This window comes from Hyposmocoma kahamanoa, unplaced genomic scaffold (genome assembly GCF_003589595.1).
Source record: "Hyposmocoma kahamanoa isolate Upper Pololo Valley unplaced genomic scaffold, ASM358959v1 92, whole genome shotgun sequence".
In the NCBI taxonomy this organism is placed as follows: domain Eukaryota; kingdom Metazoa; phylum Arthropoda; class Insecta; order Lepidoptera; family Cosmopterigidae; genus Hyposmocoma; species Hyposmocoma kahamanoa.
In genome coordinates this window covers 16,580,917-16,602,163 of record NW_020654748.1, presented here as the reverse complement: position 1 = coordinate 16,602,163, position 21,247 = coordinate 16,580,917, and the positions used below count along the sequence as shown (strand labels likewise).

General features: G+C 36.5%; 1 protein-coding gene across 1 annotated transcript in view; it reads left to right on the top strand.

The window, feature by feature from the left end:
- The first annotated feature begins 5,269 nt into the window (after positions 1-5,269).
- LOC113236768 (synapsin) overlaps positions 5,270-21,247 on the top strand; it is a 103,353-nt gene continuing 87,375 nt past the window's right edge. The window contains exons 1-4 of the mRNA XM_026472936.1: positions 5,270-5,403; positions 7,196-7,311; positions 8,054-8,257; positions 11,346-11,506. Of these exons, the coding sequence (XP_026328721.1) occupies positions 5,270-5,403; positions 7,196-7,311; positions 8,054-8,257; positions 11,346-11,506 (615 nt within the window). The remainder of the gene's footprint in view (positions 5,404-7,195; positions 7,312-8,053; positions 8,258-11,345; positions 11,507-21,247) is intronic.

The following is a 21,247-nucleotide window of genomic DNA, read 5'->3' as shown; positions in this document are numbered from 1 at the left end:
AACTCTGCATCACGTCTTAATCTGTCCCTTTCATCATTTCGTGAATCAATATTTTATGTCTGCTTTTCCAAATAACTAGATTTTTGTTTGTATTGTTGTGCCAATGAGCTCAAGAACTTTTGCTATTCGATTTTGGAGTTTCGCCAAAATTCTATCCAGGACACCGTTCTGTACCGCCGACGTGTATTAACTTTTACTAAGCAATGTTTCATTCATTCTTCCATATACACATTCCCGAGGGCAATTCCAGTAACTTTCAATTTCGTACGTCATCGCTACGCATTGTATGGCACGATAATAAATCTCAAGAATTTAAAAATATCAAGCGAGCCTTCGGTGAAAACGAATATATTTAAATCAGTATCAAATACAAAAAAGATTTATTACTCTATACCGTTAAAATTTGATGAAATATCTGCACGTTTTAATTTAAAATAACAGATTTAATTTAAAACTGAAGATGGGTTTATTTATTTACACGACGTAAAACGGCGTGAAAACAAACACCAGACGCACAAAACGACTTTGGCAAAGTGTATAACTGGCGTTATTCAAAATTTAAGGAGAAAGCTGGGAAAGTACTACAGCCGAAATGGAAGTCAATGGCCCAGTAATGTCTACTACCCCGAGGGTTGCGTAACGGTCGATGGCGTGGGCCGTTGGCTGCGGGCCAAAGAATAACTCTACTTATTCTAGCGTTTCAGTATTGGCCTGTCCGGTACTATTTCATTACCTAAGTATTCAAACATTGTGTGCCTGTTCTGGACACGTGTTATGTGCTTCACTCGATTAGGCACCTACCGACAAGACGAAGTTCTACGTGTGTAAACTGAAAATAGATGATAGCCATTTAAAATCTCACAGATGTTTCTTTTCAATATTCTTTGATTAAAACTTAAAAATTAATTTCACGAGATGTTAGCATATTAGTCTCACTGCTAGGCACTGGCTTCCTCCATTAAATTTCGTACATAAACTCAGAGGTGCAAGTCCAGATTCGAGCTATCGACCCTCTGTTTGGGAGGCGGTAGGTCAAACCGTTAGGCTGCCCTTGCTATATTTCACGTGATACCTGCCGAAACGAACCCGGCACAGCATCAGAGACCACCTCGAGAGTATACTCTTTCAAACAAAAAATAATTTTGAAAATCGGTCCGTAATTGATGGAGAAATCGATACATTCACGGACATGCCTATCAAATTTGAGGATTTCCCTCAATTTCCATGGGTTCCTTCATCAGATTCTGCCTTTGTGACATTGGGACCACCATGAGAGTGCACCCTTCTAAACAAAAAAGAATTTTCAATTTCGGTCCACAATTGACGGAGTAATTTGAAAACATACACACAGGCGAACGTACAACCTCCTCCTTTTTTTGAAGTTAGTTTGAAATAAAAAAAATCACAGCTGACGTTACTAGTAAACACAACTTTGGTAAGATAAGGCGGGTGGCATCATGACTGGATGTAAAGCGTTTCCTACATGTGAATTAAACCAGAGCGTGACTGGCAGGCGGTCGACATTGGGGCGGAAACATGGGCTGCTAACTAATTACTGATATTTGTATAATTACCGAGTTGACTTTCTTGTAACTACGTGGAAAGCGCTAAAAGTATACTGCAAATTGTACTTGTTACTTAATGGAACCACATTTTCGCACGCAATTTAAAATAATCAATCTTATTATTTATTTGTTTTATTTAATTGATTTACATGATTTTTTATTTATGAAGTCCTTTTTTTGAGAGTAATATTTATCTCTGTTTGATGATCTCACTCACGTGCACACTTGAAACAAGCAAACTTTATTTTTTATTTTATTATGGAAATATACATTCGCGACAAAAACGTGGAAATGTTTAATAACATTTGTCTAGTATTCATGATTCGGCAGTGCTGCTTTGTAGTAAAATACTAACATTTGTATTTTACAATGTTAGGGAATGAACAAAAAGCACGTCATTTCTCGATAACAGTATCTACATCGTTTCAAAGTTTTATAGGTGTTAATAAAATGTACAGGTATTGTATAATTAACTTGCTGGTGTGATTGGTATAATTTTTGTTCATAACCCATTTACTTATGCACCAAGTGACGGGACGCACAAGTCGTAAGTCTGGTCCATAGTAGTTGTAGTGTCACTCAGAGTGTCAAATTGCAAAGATCTGTGGGGCTCACTGTCACTTAGCCCGTCACTCTGAGACATAAGTTGACAGTGTGCTATGTGCCTGTAATTTCACCAGCACCCTTAACGCTCACACTGCTGCTTGGCGGCAGAAATAAGTAAAGTGGAAGTACTTTCCTGGACGAATACTTTCACACGGAGCTCGGCTGCTACTAAATATTTATTTATATAATAAAAAATATTAGTCATTATATTCACACGAAATAATTTACAAGCATAGAATTAACCTTTTTTTAAGAACGAAAATGGTTAAAATTGGCTAAAGATCCTTATTAGGTTTTTTAAAAATGCTGACTGTATTAGAGGAACGTGATTTGGTTCGAATTCTTTTTGACCGAAGTTAGTGTTGTAACTTTCCTCGTAAAGTGTGAGTGAGGAAAAACTTCAATATTATTTTTTATTTCAAATAGTTTAAATCGAATTTATTATGGTCATGTCTATTCGGATTTTTGATGAAAGAATAGAGTGATTTCCTGGGCCAACGGGACACGAAGTCAGCAAAATGATTAGCAAAACGAATGGTTATACGTGCCGTAATAAGACTTTCTCGTAGTTTAAATTCTGCCACCTTTTCTGCAAAACGAAATGACGTGTATATCATTTTTAGAATAAAATTAAATTGAGGTGCTTCAAGTTGTACGGCATTTGAATTTTATAGGGATTTTTACCATTCACCAGGCGTGCATAACAATATTAAATCTTAACTTTCATAATGGTGCAGCCAAATTAATGAACATCATCAAGAGACACTTGATTTTTAAATCCAGAGTTTCTGTTTATATTAATTTCACAATAAATGGCTATTTTAAGCACTGATTGAACAAGCTGAGATAAATCCATCATATTGTGTAGCATAGTAATGTTTATTTAGTTTTTAACACAGATGTACCACAGAACAGAAAAAAGTACATTGTAATTTATGTAAGCCTCTGTAGCCGAACTCGCGATACAGCGCTTTATCCCATGGATAACAATAATCTTTATCCAATTAAAGTTAGTGATCAATTGGTACAGAAAATATGGAAAATTGAAAACGGAAATATAATATTAATATATGTAATATTTACACTATTTATATAGTATACAAGCATAAGTATGAATTATTATTATTACTATTTTTTAATAATTTCAAGTGACGGGACCAACAAGTCGTGTGCCTGATGGTAAGCTACACGCCTGTCCACAGCAGTTGCAGTGCCACTCAGAGCTTTAAATCGTAAAGATCTGAGGGGTACTGCCACTGCGTCTGTCACCCTGAGACATAAGTTGACAAGTCCCATGCACCTATAAAATCATCTGCACCCTTTCCCTTCAAAACCGGAACGCAGATAATGGTCAAATTACTGCTTGGCAGCAGAAATAAGTAACGTGGCAGTACTAGCCTGGACGAACTCTTTCACAAGGAGCTATACTGCTACTAAATATAAGATATATAAGAATGCTCAGATACAAAATGCCGTGTCTTCTCTTAAAATTGCGTTTGCTTGTCACTAGATACTTCCCCCCTTTGACGCCCGCTGCCACCGTGAGTCCGCATCGTATCTGAATATTCAGTCCAGCTGTTACAACACTTGCCAGTAGATTTCCCGCGGTAAGTACTTTATCACCCGAGATGTAGTCTGTGCTATATATATTAAATTTAATAAAAATATCGTACCCTTTGTTTAAATAAAGCCACATGTGAACATACATCAAAAGGGTTTTTATTACAGGAACCTTAATGAAGTATAAAAAAGTTATCGGTTAACAGGTTGACAGTCTCTATATAAATGCCAAAATGAATCCCGTAAGTCCATTTGAATTTGTATGAAATAGTATTGACTTTTCCTTTCACTCTCATTATTTCCTTCAAACGAGGCGTGAAGAGGCATAGTGTAGGCAGGCAGGGTGGAGGTGCAGTGCTAGTGCAGTGAGGGTTTCATCGCTGCACTAGGTTCCTTCGCGTTTGGATACCACTTTCCACTTAACATCAGGTGGAGTGGAGTCATTTGCCTGTCATGTATAAAAAAAAAAATATTATAAATAAAAAAAAGCAACTCAATTCACAAGTTTAAAAAAATCCATAATTTTGATCTACAAGTCCAACCAAAATATACTTTGAAGTAATGTCATTGCGACTCCAGGTATGCGTGGAATTGCGTTCGTAGAATCTTCAAACCTCTTTCTAGAAAGTTGTAATTTTGCAAATATGGAATTATTACAACTACAAATGATGCGAGATTTTGTACTAGAATTTCCACAGGAAAACTGGTTGTTTCTGTTTAAAAAACCTTGTAAAAATAAAACTTTTCCTTATAATTGCGGACATAAATTTAACAGATTAATTTATGCAGAAAAGATTGTTGAATCTACAAGGATTTTGTATAAATACTGATGACACTCAAGAGACCCTTGACGGAATGATGGAATATAGAAATAGTCGTAATCTCCCTAATCAAAATGGGTCCATCGCTGGGCTTATTATTTGAGCCATCAATACTGTTTGCCAATACTTGTTAATGATATCTCAGTTCTATTTTGGGACATTTGCGAAGTTAAATTGTTTGTTGATAACAAAACTGTGATATCCCAACCTTGTTAAAGGTAGTTAATTGAAATTCGATCCCCTTATAATGTGTACAACGCCTAAAAACATACTATGTAAAATACGTACGTCAATATGAAACTAAAATATTACAATTATAACAATGAACATGTGCCGTGATTTCAAGCATTAATATAATGTAAACGTCCACAAAACCTTCTGCTAGATTTGTCAGCTGTCAACACTAGCTTTGTCTTATACGTAGCTTGATCAGAGAACAGATTGTGGAATCTGTTTATTCTCATATTTGATGGCTACCCCAACGGTAGCATATAACATTTTGGAAAGAAAAAAAAAGGCTATAAAGAAAACAAGATTGTGTAGAAAAAAGTTCTTTAATTATACTGGAGCGATCTTATAAGAGATTACAGTACCGGTGTGGCTTCAAACGTTTGTTTCGTCAGCTTAGATTTCTGCTTTAAAAAACTCGTTGTTAAATCTGATATCCAGCTTTTGTTCCAACGTAACCGTTCAAAAAGTCAACATTGTGGAACTTGTATGGCAGGGGACGTCAAAATAGAGCGTGCGGGGTGTCCAGGCATCTGTGGCCCGCAGGCCGCGACCACATCAACCCTGTCTTTCTCAAGCTTCCGCACTTCCTTTACCAGCAATGTCAATTACCTGAAAAGAAGGTAAGCGATCTTCGTCATGGAAAGGTTGAGAAACCCGACCAATATTGATGTTCGCGTGTATACAGTGTGACTGTTTATTCAGCGAAGTATTGTAACGTAATGTATATGATGGCAAAACGTCCAGCACTGTGGGCGCTGAGGAGTCGTGAAACAAACTGCAGGACTGAAATGTCCCGGTGGAACTAATTTAGGAAAGGCACATTTACAAATAGGTTCCGGTCTAGATAGTCTAGATAGCGTCCCGTTAATTTTCACTCTGGAAGTCATGTGATCATGGCTTCAATAGGAAAATCGGTACTTTGAGGCTTGGTAATTCACGTGAGGGAATGGTGTCCCTCGAGCGTTCCTAAAAATACAAGGAACAAAACAATTTCGTAAGGTTTGACAAAGTACCATGTATTTCATATAAAGACTACTACTTATGTGTATAAAGGAAAAAGCAACTTCCGTCGTAAAATTCGTGAAATATTTTTGTTACACTTATAGTATATTGAAATATACAATTCTTCTTCCATGAATAAATAGTCACTATGTATTTACGCCCCTTCCATTTTTTTTATTACGTTACCGTGGCTTGTGTGTATTTTTCTTCTATTTAGCTTTTTTTTTGTAGGTATATGTTGTATCTTATTTCTGAGCTTGCTTTAACAAGTGTCCTCTATGTACCTATGTTTATGAAAAGCGTTTGATTCTTACTTTTAATCAATTCTCACGTAAAAGTTTATCCTACTTAATAATTGCTTTTTCGACTTTGAACTATTTTTGCTCCACTTAATGCGATTCTCTGTAGATATAGTGAAATTATTTATTTATGACATCATATAAATACATTCTTAATCTTACAAATTAAAAAAATTTCGTCATATTTTGGTTAAATAATGTTTTTCCTTACTGTTTTGACATATGTATATTATAACACGACCCTTGAATATGTAATGCAAAATAAATAATGGTAATCCACGATCTTTGCTAAAAAATAACATTATACGAAATAACGTGAAAGGGCCAATCCGCTTCACCGCGCTTCCCCTTGCTTCCCCTCCGCACTCGCCCGTCCTAACCCTTGTTCACATACAGTGTAGCACCACTCATCATCTCAAATATATTTTGTGTCCACGCGCTGTTCAATGTCAGTTTTCGTTCCTCATCAATGTTGCTTGAGAATGAAATGAACGAACTCGTCGGCAGTGCATGATGCTTGTCAATTTTGGTGTTTGGTTGTCGTAATCACATCATTGTTGTTGCTATAGGAAAGCAAATAAAAAATGCATTAAGATCTAGAAGAAACTCAGCGAATAAAAGCAAATTGGTTCCCTTGTCTCTGTTAACCCATTTTCTTGGGTTTTAAATAGGCATCATTGGAAACGGTCCACTTTTTCCTTACTTATTCCACGTCTGCTAATTTCGTTAGTTTACTGAGCAAGCTTTTGACACCATTGTTACAAAGAATGAATAAATAACGTTTAGTTAAATTTGGATTCCATTCAGCAGAGAGATCGTTCTTCATTACATTCTAAACGAATCTACTCTATGTAATTATTAATACAATAGGCCGCGAATTAATGATAGATGCCTGTAGGAAGAAATATTCACCAAACGCTTAGCACGAATTACAATAGTTGGATTGATACAAGTATATTATGCAGTTAGTTTAGTACAAAGCAGAGCACAAGTTAGGTAACAGATGAGTGGCTACATGTGTGTGACGGTGTGTCCTTCCTGTGCGTGTCCCTGTTGGTGCGGTGGTGCGCGGCTGGCGCGATGCGCGTAGCTCAGCGGAGGCGTTGCGCAGATTCAGCTCGGGAGACCTGCAGTCGGATGCAGATGAAGGCGAAGTGGACCCATACACCGGCCGTACGGCTACCACCAGCCAGCCGAAGCCTGGCACCCAGAGGCCTGTATCACAGGGTAAGTATTAATTGCCACATGCGGCTTTATTTAAAAATTATCTTTATCCTACACAGTTTAATACTAATATCACCTTAATTTTTTCGAGATTTAGTATTTTGGCCATTGTTGTTATTTCTGTTTTTATTTTTATTTATCCTTATGAACGCTTGGATGAGAAGGTGTCAATACAGTCTTGTACAGTCTGAAAGGAAGTTAATCTCAACCGAAAGTATTCGAGTGAAGAAAAATCGGTAAACCGTTCTAATCTAGAACCATACCAACTCTTCGTTGTGACCGCACCAGCAATTGTGCGCTGATTGATATTATTATTTGGGGAGAACCAGTTCTAAAAACACACTTTCAGGGTTTTTCAAGTATATTTATATACTTATATATACTTATTTTGGAAGGTTTATAATTAAATTCGCGAACAGCTGCTATTTATTAGCTTTTATTAAGGCTTACTTAATGCCACCGTCCAATTAATTACTAATAGACGTTGAGTAATTTTATAAATGATTGCTAAACCGATCAATTTGTTCATTTACAATGATTTCTTGGGTGCTTTTAGGAATATATAAAGTCTTCCAGTTTCGTCAGTTTCATTCAAGATGTTTGCCTTAACAGGTAACGGTTTGACAGATTTGTTATGGGTATGTCGAAGTTCTTGCGGTTCGTAACTGACCGTTATCGTATAGAGTGTTATAAACTACGGAGGCTGTAAAAGTGACACTGTAACGAGCCTATATATTTTCTGTAGTCACTGGTGGTAGCATTGGCAGCGCGTCAGGTGCACCGCCGGCGCCGTCTTCCGGCGCAGCTGGTGGGGACCTATCGCTGAATCTCCGAGGGGGCTCTCGAGGAACATCTGCTCCGTCATCACCTGCCAAATCCCGAGAATCCTTACTCCAACGTGTGCAATCTCTAACTGGAGCCGCAAGGGAACAAGGGTCTAATTTATTAGGTAAGTATTTTAAGGTAATGGCTTAATGCTATAAATTCTTCAGATAATGGGCTTATACAGTTATAAGTATTGCCGTGGCGTAGTCTGTAATTTCTTTCCTCTATGATAGCAACTCGATAGATATTTCTTCTTCAAGGGTCCACAAGGGTCTGACAAGGGAAACTACTGATGCTGTACGCGAATCACAACTTATGAAGGAAATTAAATCTTCTTTGTCGACGTTTTTGAAACATATTGATGCTGTGTATTTAAAATTAAAGATATGGCAATTCTTAACTGACTTTGAATAGGATAGTTGCTCGCATACCACGAGGGCGCAATATGTCATAATAATTTTATTGTCGTTTCTATATGCCGTGACGCAAACACGGGTGCATGGGCGAGATAAATCTCGTTTTAAAACATTTCCGTTTGTAAAGTTAGTATTTCGCCTTCCGGTGTTTAATAAAAATATAAAATGGTAGACGGGTAAATAACTTTTTCATAATAGAAAAACATTACTCTTCTTGGCGATATAGACTTTTATTGTTATGAACACAGAAATCTAATTATATATGTCTATTTATTTAGATTTCTAATATTGCATTTAGTTAGCTTTCTAAAGTTGTAAATTACGAGATTTTGAGGCTTTGTTAAAACTATATTATTTAACAGGAAACTGGACTATTACCGTCTTAAATATTAGTGTCTAACTCGTATTTACAACACGTTTTTGTTGATCGTTAGTAATACTTAAATGTAAAGAACAAAGCCAGATATTTTGAATTTGAATCACATAAGTGCACATAAAAATAAGAAAAAAGTATACAAAATAATATGCTTAATATAAACGAGAAGAAAAATAAGTATTTCGTCGAGGGTCACGCCGTAGAGCATCGCGACTAAGAGGCTGTTCATGTTTTCCCTTTGGATAGCTAAGCTTGTTCTTTGGTGGAAGTAACTGCCAAACTTTTATTCACCAGAGGCTTTCTGGTAACAGAAAGCTTCTTAGCGAGGACTTTCGCCGGTGGCCTTCAGGGTCAATTACAGTGATTGATTAGGAAGTTTCCAAAGTATGATTAAACTTCGTTTGTATAAAACGTTCTTCCAGGTTGTCTTAAGGCGAAATATACAACGCGAAATATAGATAGATTTTAGGAGATTTCTTGTTTTTTAACCGACTTCAAAAAAGGAGGAGGTTCTCAATTCGACTGTATGTTTATTTTTGTTTTTTTTTTGTATGTATGTTACTCGATAACTCCGGTATTTGCGAACTGATTTCCATGATTCTATTTTTGTTGGAAAGAGGTTACTTCCATAGTGGTTCCATCTCATTTTGAAGGAAATCATCCACCTCTAAGGGTGACTGTTGACGCATGAAGATTCATTTTTATAAATAGCGCCTAAATTTTCTTGAGGAGCAATTATTTTAATGATTGATTTTGCTATTTCTCCAATTCAAGGCGTTTTTGTCTCAATATTGTTTGAGTGGTGAGAACCGATTTTTATTATCTCCAGTGTCAAGTCCTGTATAGTGGCGAATTTAAAGATATTTCAATAGAACTTAGCAAATAGACGTAATTCCACGTACTTTTGAGGTCGGTTTTTTTAGTACTCAGTACTGAGATACTTAATATGAATTTATAAAATAAACAGACCTCAAAAGTTCGTGTAATGGAATTACTTCTATTTGCCAAATTTTATTGAAATCGGTTGCTGGAAAGTGCGCAAAACCGGATTCATCCCCTAGTGTACCAAACTTAGAGGTGGAATATTTTCTTTAAATTTTAATGGGACTAATACTCTTTCCAACAAAAAAAAAATCCTCAAAATCGGTTCACAAATGCCTGAGTTATCGCATAACATACATACAAAAAAAAAATAACACAATTGAATTGAGAACCTCCTTCTTTTTTGAAGTCCGTTAAAAATAAGAGCAAGCGCAGAACATTTGACTCATATCCAACGTCGATAAGCGCGCGGTGGCGACTGACGGGTCAGCGGGTGGCACGGCGTATCGTTAATCCGCTGCCGCAGGGCAATTTGCAAATTTTGAGATAAATGTGAAATTAATAAGTATAAATTTTGTAGGTTCTCTGTAGTACTTAAAGAAAAATGTCTTCATATAAAAATTATGTATAAAGTTAGATAGTTTATCCTTAAATAATTCGTTTTAAACTTTTATTTTAGCCTGATTTCAAGATTTTATATGATCTGATAAAGTGCATCCTGTCGTGTAACAATTAGCACATTCTTTAGACAATATCCTAGGGTGCATCGTATATTTTTGTATACGACCGTTATATAATGTTAAATATCAAAACATTTAACCTAGCAAAGTTTTCCCCTTTCTCTTCACGTGTTTCGCCTTAAATAATAATTTCTAAATGTAGAATAACTTGATATTTCCCAACTCGGTATTTGACTTAATTTACTTTATATAAAGCCGATATATCTCCAAAGGTTCAAGATAAAAGGATCTTATCTGCATTAGCATTTGTAATATCGGAAAAAGGTTTGAATTTCCGGAATTTTCTGTTTGAATTCTGACAGCGTATCTCGGCGAGCGGAGGTTATAAATGCTTATAATAAAGGCGCAAGCAATTAAGTAATTTGTGGCGGTTTGTACTTTGGGTTTTCTCCATAATTTCCTCGACTGTTTAATTGTCATAGGGGGTTTATCACTTACCGCGTTTTGGGACTTTATTTACCAATAAATTTGAACATTTCATAGCAATCGCTATTGCGTCGCCATTAGACTGTACAATTGCCTATTAAAAGAAGAACTCTAAATGTGTAGTTGGGTCTAGAGTAATGAAATCATCATTAACCCTTGTACATCACACTGCTGTACACGAGTTTTCTCTAGTCTGGACTCAAGTTGCGGGTCGGCAGCTTCTAAGAATGTAGGATTTTAATACATGTATAATCTATTGTGGTGGACAGCCTTCCTAGACACGATGGCGAAGCGCGTGGACTTCGATGCAATAAATATTAATACATATTTTCTTTTCGTCTATAGTTACTGTGTTCAGGAGGTGGTTTATGTCCACCAGTAGATACGTATAAACTGGCATGATTATAGTAAAGTGAATTCATTTTCGTATAGGGAGTGTAACATCGGTGGCATCCGTTGGTCGTGGGTATAACCGCGACCGTTGCGTAACGCTGCTAGTCATCGACGACCAAAACACCGATTGGTCCAAGTACTTCCGTGGGCGCCGCCTCCCTGGAGAGTGGGACATACGTGTGGAACAGGCCGAGTTTAGGGTAAGTACATATTCACTTTTCATTCCTTTTAGACCATTGCAATAGCAAAAACAAAAATGTTTTAAAAGGTAGGTACTGTAGGAAATGAAACTATTTTTTTAAATCCCGGATTTAAATCGCGTATATTTGTTTTTTCAAACAAACCGAGATTTCGGGCCCTTTACAGGTCCCATGGTCACGGTTGCCTGAGGTGGTACAGTCTTCAACCAGTTATGTCTAATATTAATGCAAACCTCCCTATTTTTTCAATATAGTTACAATAGTTATTAATTAAATACCTTATTTTTAATTTTACAAAGAAAACGTTCAATTTACGCTACATCAAGTTTTCCAAATCCATTTTATTGAATGAATTTTTATTGAGTTCAATTTATTATTAATTAATAATAGAAATTGGAATAAACTAAAACATATTAATTAGTACTGCAGTCTTATGTCTGGTTGGGATTTTCATCAGAGGATATACTGGATCCCAAACTGGTGGTACTGAGAAACCACCAGATATCTACTTATCCACGTTATCTACCCAGAAATCCTGGGTAGATAACGGACTTCTTTTGAAAGGACTTGGGGTTTGTCAAACTTCATTGAATGTGTAGGTTTATCCATGACATGCTCGCAGACTGCAGACTTGTTTCATTTCCTATGTGTAACAATCGCGAAAACCTAAGAACTCGATAGGTAGGTACTGTGATATCAAAAGTTACTTAATAAAAACCAAGAGCAAATTTTTTTTTATGAATGTATGAAATATTCTTTATTCCACGTTAAAATTACAATGACAACACAAAACAATAATAGTATTACAGAGTAAGCCAACGTACAACAGGTGGCCTTATTGCTAAATAGCAATTTCTTCCAAGCAAACTTAGGATAGAAATTTAAGAGTTGGAACAAACTGTTTTTTATGATACCAAGCGACGAGTCTAGCAAGTGGTGCGCCTGATGGTAAGGGACACACCTGTCCATAACAGTTGCAGTGCACTCAGTGCTTTAAATCGCAAAGATCTGAGGGGCACTGCCACTGCGCGCGTCACCCTGAGTCATAAGTGGATGAGAAAAAATAAGTGGCGTAAACTACACACATATACACGTAGCGAAGTTACAATGAAATAATATACAAAAATGTTTGTTAAAATATGCTGGTAATGTACATTAAAAGCTTAAATACTATAAACTAAAATTAGAAATTATACTATATTTGACCAATTTAATGAGTAATAACGTAGACTTTATATTTACTGCGAAAATCGTATTAAAATCTTACTTGATATGTATAGCAAAGGAATACAACTCACTGCCGGAATTTGCGTTTCTCAAAACCTGAAATTTAGATTTGTTTAAGGCTAGAGTTCACTACGTGTATACATATTTAGCTCGTAACTTTATCTTTACGAATACATCTACGATGGACGTGACTTGCAATTATTTCATAGTTCCATTGAAAACTTTTCATCAACATTGTAAGTTACATCAATTGAATGTAGCATATGAATAAGTACACACAGTGTTGTAGCAAAATGGGAGATTCGTAGCACAAATATATCGTCTGCTTAAAGGTAAAACCACATAAGTGACATTTTCCACAAAAATTCTCCAAATTATGTATCAGTTGTAAGAAATTCACCATATTTCTGCAGATAAAACTCTTATTAAGTTAATAGCTTTTTTGTTATTGAGTTTCACGCGCAGAAACACGTCACAGTTATCGGTCAGCGTTCAACGACTCGCTTCAAAAGTCGTAGAAGCGTGGTAATAATTAAAATCGACATTATGGGCACTTAATCTATGACAAAAGGGTACATTTTCAATAGTACGGGTGTACCCTGGTCAATTTCCGCCGGAAGTAAAAAATGTTCGAAATTCAAATAAATAAGATGGCCGCCATACAAATTTCAAAGTCTCCTATCACGGAAACTATTAGAGATAGGTAGGAGGTGCTCGAAGGAATGTCATAGAGATTAATAGTGGTCAACTGCCTGGGTTAAAAAAAACAAGATGGCGAATTCAAAATGGTGACCGAAGAAAAACTTGCTTCGATCTGGCTGAAAATTGGTATGCGGGGGTCTTTGGAAATCTTTAACCATAATTTGAGGTCAAAAGTTTCTTTTCGCAATTTTTTAATATGGCTGTCATATAAGCGTTTTTTTCGTCAATAGTGGCTGCCAAAACGGACTTGCTCTGATTCGGCTGAAAATTGATATGTGGGGATCTCTATAGGTGTTTGATAATAATTTGCGGTCGAAATTTATTTTTCGCCTTTTTTCAATATGGCTGCCATACAAACTTTATTAGCGCCAGATAAAAACTTGCTTTAATTCGATTGAAAGTGGACATGTCGGGGTCTCCGTGAGTGCTTAATAATATTTAGCGGTCAAAATTTATTTTTGCAATTTTTAAATATGGCCGCCATTAAAGAGCTATTTAAATTTTTTTAAAACAAAGCCATAAGTGCCGAGGCCGGAGGCCGAGGTTCGCGGAGGGCGAAGCCCGAAGCGTCCGCACGCCATCAAATGGAGAAAATATACGGAGACGTAATAGATTACGAGTACAAAATCTCACAATTATAAAAATGTAAAGCATGCTTCCCGATGTAGTGGAAATGAGACACTTATTATAGCGTTATTGTATTTCAACTGTCTCTAAGTTAGATTTCATTTTCTTGAAAGCTATGCCAAAGAGAAGTATTTAGGGCGAAAAAATGCCAAACTACTTCCGAATTTCCTGTACTATGTAGGTACTATGAATACCAAATCAACGATAACCCAGAATACTCAAACCAAAACAAACTTAGAAATGTTCGTTTCTTAAATTGGCATAAATCTGGAATCGACCTCCTCATCAAGCGCCCACAGTATTAACTGCTGTGCCACCGAAGAGCATGAGCACACCCCGTAAACTGAAACCGACCACGCGCCGCAGGCCGAGCCCGACCCGTAAGTGCCCGTACCCGTAAGTGGGGTGCAGGGCTCGTATGTAATATAGACAGCGTCAAATTACAGGTTTGGTTCTGTTTCAATAACAAACAACAAACACTTTACACGCAATTTCTTTTAAATTTCGGCGTGCTTTAGCCATAGAGCTCCTTGTGAAAGAGTTCGTCCAGGGAAGTACTGAAGTACACCTTACCTATTTCTGCCGCCAAGCACTAATATGAGCATTACTGCGTTCCGGTTTTGAAGGGTAGGGGTGTTGGTGAAATTACAAACACATGGGACTTGTCAGCTTATGTTTCAGGGTGACGGGCGCAGTGGCAGTGCCCCACAGATTATTGCGATTTAAAGCTATGAGTGGCAATGAAATTGTTATGGACAGGCATGTTGCTTACCACCACACTCATCCCGTTACTGGGTATCTTAAAAAAAGTGCTACGATGGCGGAGTCTCGCTTTTTTGCGTAACCATGATCATAGATATCTATTAGAAGTTTACTGCTTTAATGGCACCTTCTACGTACTAGTATACTAAATTGTACTGAATTATATTATTTGCGTCTAACGTGACATTTATCCAGTAGCGTCCAATGAGTAACTCTAAGAATCCGTTTACTAAAAGTTTCTGAACATAAAACAAAACTATTAACCCCGAACAAATAACGATCTCCGAAGGCAATTGTAGTAAAATTGAAGTCTCAATCGTGGTTCGCATAAAACCTACTTCATTAAAGAAATTTCAAGCTCATAAACGGCGCTGGAATTGCTTCTCGTAATTTGTTAAGAGAGTACAGTCGCGTATACTTGTACATATATAGACCACGTAGCGGAATTAGACAACGACGAACTTTATTGAAAAGGCCTTTGAAGGCGAATTTAGTACAATCAGATTAAGAACATCCTAAAGAAAGGCTGGGTCAAAATACCCTTAAGCGTGAAACACACAGAGAGCGGGTGCTTTTTATTATGCGGGGCGTTCTCTGTGTATTTCACGCTTTAACTGAAGAGCGTGTATGAAAGTATTGATGAGTGTCGATAAAGCGAAAGATATTGTGTTGGGATCGTTTGTTACGTGGAAGAAGTGGTGTCTGCCTGTACCGGTGAGGAAAGGGTATGAAATGTTGAAGGTTAAGGCTATTGATTAAGCAATATGCGGCCGGGCTTGCTTTTATTTTATATATCTTTATTTAGGTATACACCCATTAATAAATTTAACATTATTAATTACATTACGTTACATTACATTACATAACCAATTAAATTGATTTACCGAATATTATAATTATTTCTTTTATAATTATTATTTATTATTTTTAATGGAAAATATTTTTTTTGTATTATACCAAGTGACGGAACTGACTAGTCGTGCGCCCTGATAGTAAGCAACAAAGATCGTCATTGGACACTACTGGACAAATCTCACTTTACGCGCAAGTAATATACTTAATTCAGTATAATTTCGTGTTTTGTATATCTTTAAGGTAGTAAACTTCTCATAGAAACCACAGTTACGCAAAAAATTTTTAGCAAGACTGCGCTATTGTAGCATTTTTTTTTTAATAATACCAAGTGACGGGGCGAACAAGCCATGGGCCTGGTGGTCAGCGACACACCTGTGCATAGCAATTGCAGTGCCACTCAGAGTTTTCAATTGCAAAGATCTGAGAGGCAATGCGCGCGTCACCCTGAGACATAAGTTGACAAGTCCCATGTACCTGTAATTTCACCAGCACCTTTACCCTTCAAAACCGGAACGCAGTAACGCTAATGTTACTGCTTGGCGGCAGAAATACACACATCAAAAGTGTCTAGGGATCAAGTGAATATTTTTGAAATAAAAATTATTTAAGCAATATTTACCAAATCCAGTCTTCCAGGACGACTTCTTACTTTAATGCTTATGTTTTATTTAACCGCTTACCCCTATATTTAATTAAAATAAACTAAAATTGATGTTTTTGCAAATTGTGGGAAAAAACTCAAATTAACGGCGTCAATTAAATGACAAAAAATGGCGAAAATGATGATTTTGCTCATTTTTATTGTAAAGATAAGAAAATTCATAATCTGTATTTCCACCATTAACACGAATCACACAATTACAGCGATTTGGCATGCTTAAGATGAGTTCATCAAAATCACTTTGAGGAATGGCCGCCCATGTGTTTTGTAACAAGTCAAAATATTGTTGTAGAGTATGTACGGTATGCATACTCGGCACAGCTCTTCTTTGAAGCATATCCCATGCGTGCTCAATTGGATTGAGGTCTGGCGATTGAGCAGGCCACGGCAGAACGTTGATACGAGCTTCGGCAAGAATGCGTGTTACGACTCTAGCCGTGTGTGGACGTGCGTTGTCATGCATTAGTTGAAATGAATCACCCAACTGGCCTCGCAAAGGGATGATAACATCTGAAACAATCCTCTCTGCGTAAACTTGAGCATTGAGGTTACCCCTGATCCAAATGAGATCGGTTCTTCCGCCGATCCAAATACCGACCCATATCATTATTGTTCCCCCACCATATGGATGAACTTCCTGACAATATCTCAAACGTTCATGACGTCTAGATGTTCTCCAAACTCGAGTACGTCTTGTATCCGGTCTCATACCGAAGCGGGATTCATCCGAAAAGCACACATAGCGCCAGTCTTCTTCCTCCCAGTTTCTGTGTTCGCGAGCCCATCGTAAACGGGTCCTGCGATTGCAGGGTGCAATAGGTGGAACTCTGAGCGGCCTTCGGGATCGCAGACCCACTTCACGTAAACGATTTCGGATTGTTTGATCGCTTATTAGCAAGTCTGAGGAGCTGTGGAGCCTCGTAACCAACATCATGGCGGTCATGGTACGATTCCGTCGAGCAGTATTTTGGATATACCGGTCCTGTCTGCGAGTCGTGATGCGAGATCGTCCTCCATGTCGCTCGGCCACGCTGCCCGTCATGCGATAGCGCGTCCAGAGGCGACTTATGACGCTCTGTGTAGTGTTAAGAGTGAAAGCCACAGCACGTTGCCTGGAACCAGCTTCCAACATTCCGACGGCTCGCATCATCACTTCTCGGGTTAAATGATGTCGTCTCTCCATAATAATGTAAATTGTTTCGGTTCCGATGCAGATATTGTAATGATTTTGTCAAAACGCTATAACTCATTTTTATACAAAACCACATTGACAATCGATTTTCTTCTTATTATCGAATTTTAAACAATATTCCTTATTTAAATGTTAAAACTCACTAAAAAGTATCAATAGCGATACAAAAAAGTTAATATAATTAACCCTAATTGCAGCAATACTCTTAAACGTACTTGATCCCTAGACACTTTTGATGTATGTAGATAAGATTGGTCGAGCTCTTTCACAAATAGATACTTGCTGCTACTAAAAGGGATTTTAGATACGCCAATCTAATTAGAATATATTCAAACCTTTACATGCATACTAATATTATAAATGCAAAAGTAACTCTGTCTATTAGATATTCACGCTTAAACCGTTGAACGAACATTGATGAATTTTGGCGTAGAGATAGATGGGATCTAGGGAAGGACATAGGCTACTTTTTGTCACAAATATAAAACTTAGAGTTAGTACTACGTCAAATGGCTTGGGTTGATCCATTCATAGTGTTGAATAAATCGCTTTGGAAAAAATATATTGTAAAATTGGAGATATACACTGATTACTATACGGTGTGAAAACACGATTCCTAAAAATGTTCAAGGTTGAAAAAAAATACGCAAACATATCTTAAGAAAACCACTGTATTCAATAAGTACTTTTTGTATACCAATTATTTATTTAATATCAACTGAACTAAATAGAACACGTATAGTATACAATATCCATTATTCAAATGGTTTTAAACTCGTTTGTAAAAAAATAAATTTCGAAATAAATCCAGTGTTCCTGGAGCTCGACCCAAGCAAAATGAACCATATTAGTACGGACAACATTTTAACTCGAGCGACTCTTAAAGAGGGTGAAAAAGGAGATGAAAGTTTGTAAGGAGAACCAATAAAACTATGAAAATCAATATAGTGCAGCACCTTATTCGAAGTCCTTATTCTACGCAGATGAAGTTGCGGGCACCAGCTAGTATCACTATATTATATACTTAATTGTTCCTTCTACAGTAATAAAGTGCGCGCGTAAACAATCCAATCATTTATGCAGATTATACCGACCGAGAGTCGCCGTTATGCAAAGCAAACTATTCTAACATTAACCTGCTGGTGTTTAAGTAAACGTTAAATCCCTATTCGCCTACTTATTACCAAGGAGATTTGTTTGCAGTCAAGTTGTAAATATTTTATATGGAACTTTGTAGCAGAATATGCTGTTTGCGTTGTGATTAAGTAGGTAACTGCCACATACCAAATAAATGTAACTGCTTTTATGGCATTGCTATTTCTTGGCGAGTGTACTGTGAGTAAGTGTTTATCTAAGGACAATATTTTTTGGTTTTGAAAAGAAGCAATAGCTCTTTTTGTTTTTTTTTTTGCTTTTGCAATTATCCTGATTGACTTACCTACATTGAATATGAAAATCTAATAATAAAAGGAAATAACACATCTCTTGTAGAACCTTCACAATAAGCGAAGTTATAACTAAATACAATTATTCGCACAGCTTTCCTCGTACCTACAGAACCATTTATAGGTATAGACGATTTGTGTTGACTGTAACCTTCTTTCCCTGGGAGTTTCTCCAGAGTGTTATAATTGCGGGGAGATATCCCTAGAGTATAACAAAATGTTATAGTTTGTTTTGCAAATGTTCTTATTGTATTACCGAGCGTCTCGCTATACGTAATATTATTAATTTATATTCTTAAAACTCTGTGACATCAAATCTTTGTGTTGCACGCATAATGATTTAAGTATACCACATTCTGTCATTCGTCTGAGTCTAGGTAATAATAAGGGGAGGCAATAACGTATAAACACGTTTTAGGAGTCGTTATGCGAACATCGTGGATTTTATTGTTACCGCATCGACATTGTAGGTTTTATATTCCAATAACTTTGAGCATAAACTTTTCAATTTTGTGAGATTTATAGGTCAGTAAGTAAGTAATTGAAAGAATTGTCAATAGGCGTGTCGCTTAACCAGTGCACGACTTGTTCGTTTCGGTTCTTGGTATCGTAAAAAGAAGAAATAGATTTCTAAAAATACAAAAAAAATATCAAGTATAACGAAAAAAATAAGGGATATTTTAAAATCTAAGAACGCAATGTATTTACAAAGAACGAATGAAAAATATTAAATACATAGTGGTATATAAATCCCTCAACTTACATTCCGATGAAACCCTTCTTCCGTGATGGTCTGCTCAGTTTTTACTCCGTATTTCACCTTTCTAGAGTATATTCAACTTGGCCAGTGTTTATGTCCCTGAGAGCACTTTCGTTCCTTCCGAGACCTCTACAACAGGATTAAGGGTACGTTTAATGACCTCGTGTTAGATCTTATATGTGGGTATATACAGGTACTTTACAAGTTTTCTCTTCCACAGTAATGAACAAACTATCCATTAATTAATTGACTTCGTTCGTCATAAAAATAGGAACAATGTCAATTGTGGATAGTTATACTAATGTTCAAATTGGTATGCATTTATCGTATCAATAAGATTTTTTAATTTTTATATAAAAACATATAATTCAAATAAATTCACTCCTAACACTAACAAAAGAAATATCTTACCAGCCTGTATAAAAGTTGTTTGTGTATTTATTATTGGTTTATATCGCTTTTTGTGTCGAATATTCAATGAACGGGGCCAATGCGCAGTGACACAGCGTTCGTCGGCTGTCAAAGAGTAGCAATACGTTGTTTGTCAGGCTAGTGGTGCTGGTTTACGCCTAACCATTAATACGTAATGTATGTGTATGTGTCTGTTTTTCTAAAATACTTTTGGTGTGTTGTCTGTGATAAAATTGCTACGGACATATTGTTACATTACCTACTATAATATTCAATGTTTTCAATTTTTTATATTGTGTAGATGACAACTGCACAATGTGCGAAAAATCTGTATAGGTTTATGCACATTGTTTTTGTTTTGTTCATTGTAAATTGAAAAGTGTAATAATAATAAATAAAAAAAATGAAAATCCGCAGTGCGTCTTTTCATTGTTACACTGGTTAAGGTCAATTACTACACATTCGATTATCCAAGAAGGTGGTAGTCTAATAGCTATTTAACACTATAAATCTTTTTTTGTACTATTGTAGACCACTTTTGTAATAAAAGGGAAATAAAAACGATTCCCTGAAGAAGTATTAGAAAAGGCCAACTTTACGTTGCGCCTCCTGTTTAAACGTTTTGAATTAAATAAACCCTTTTAATCAATCTCTTTTGTGTAGCTACGCAAAAATTATACCATCTCTTTTAACATTGTCTTTTTAAAAGGTCAATTTTAAATAACGAATCCCTTTATTACGGCGCTTTTATTTACGGCAGCGGGTAAGCCTTATATTCCGAAAAGATATAACGTGCTATGGTGTCAGTTCACAAACGTCGAGAATATGTTTACGAAGTTTTTTGTGTCTTTATTTAAATTGTCGAAAATATACAACGTACAATATCTTAGTACTAGCGTACTAGATGCGGCGTTCCAGACACACGCAGTGTGTCACTGATGTGCGGTGAAGACGCTGCACATCATTTATTTGGTTGTCAAACATTCAAGATGGCGGACGCAAAGGGGGTGAAACACTCTTTGAAAATTAATTTACATCGGTGTGTTGCTCACATTTCACTATTTGACTAATTATGTGTGAATTTATGAATTTAAAAATT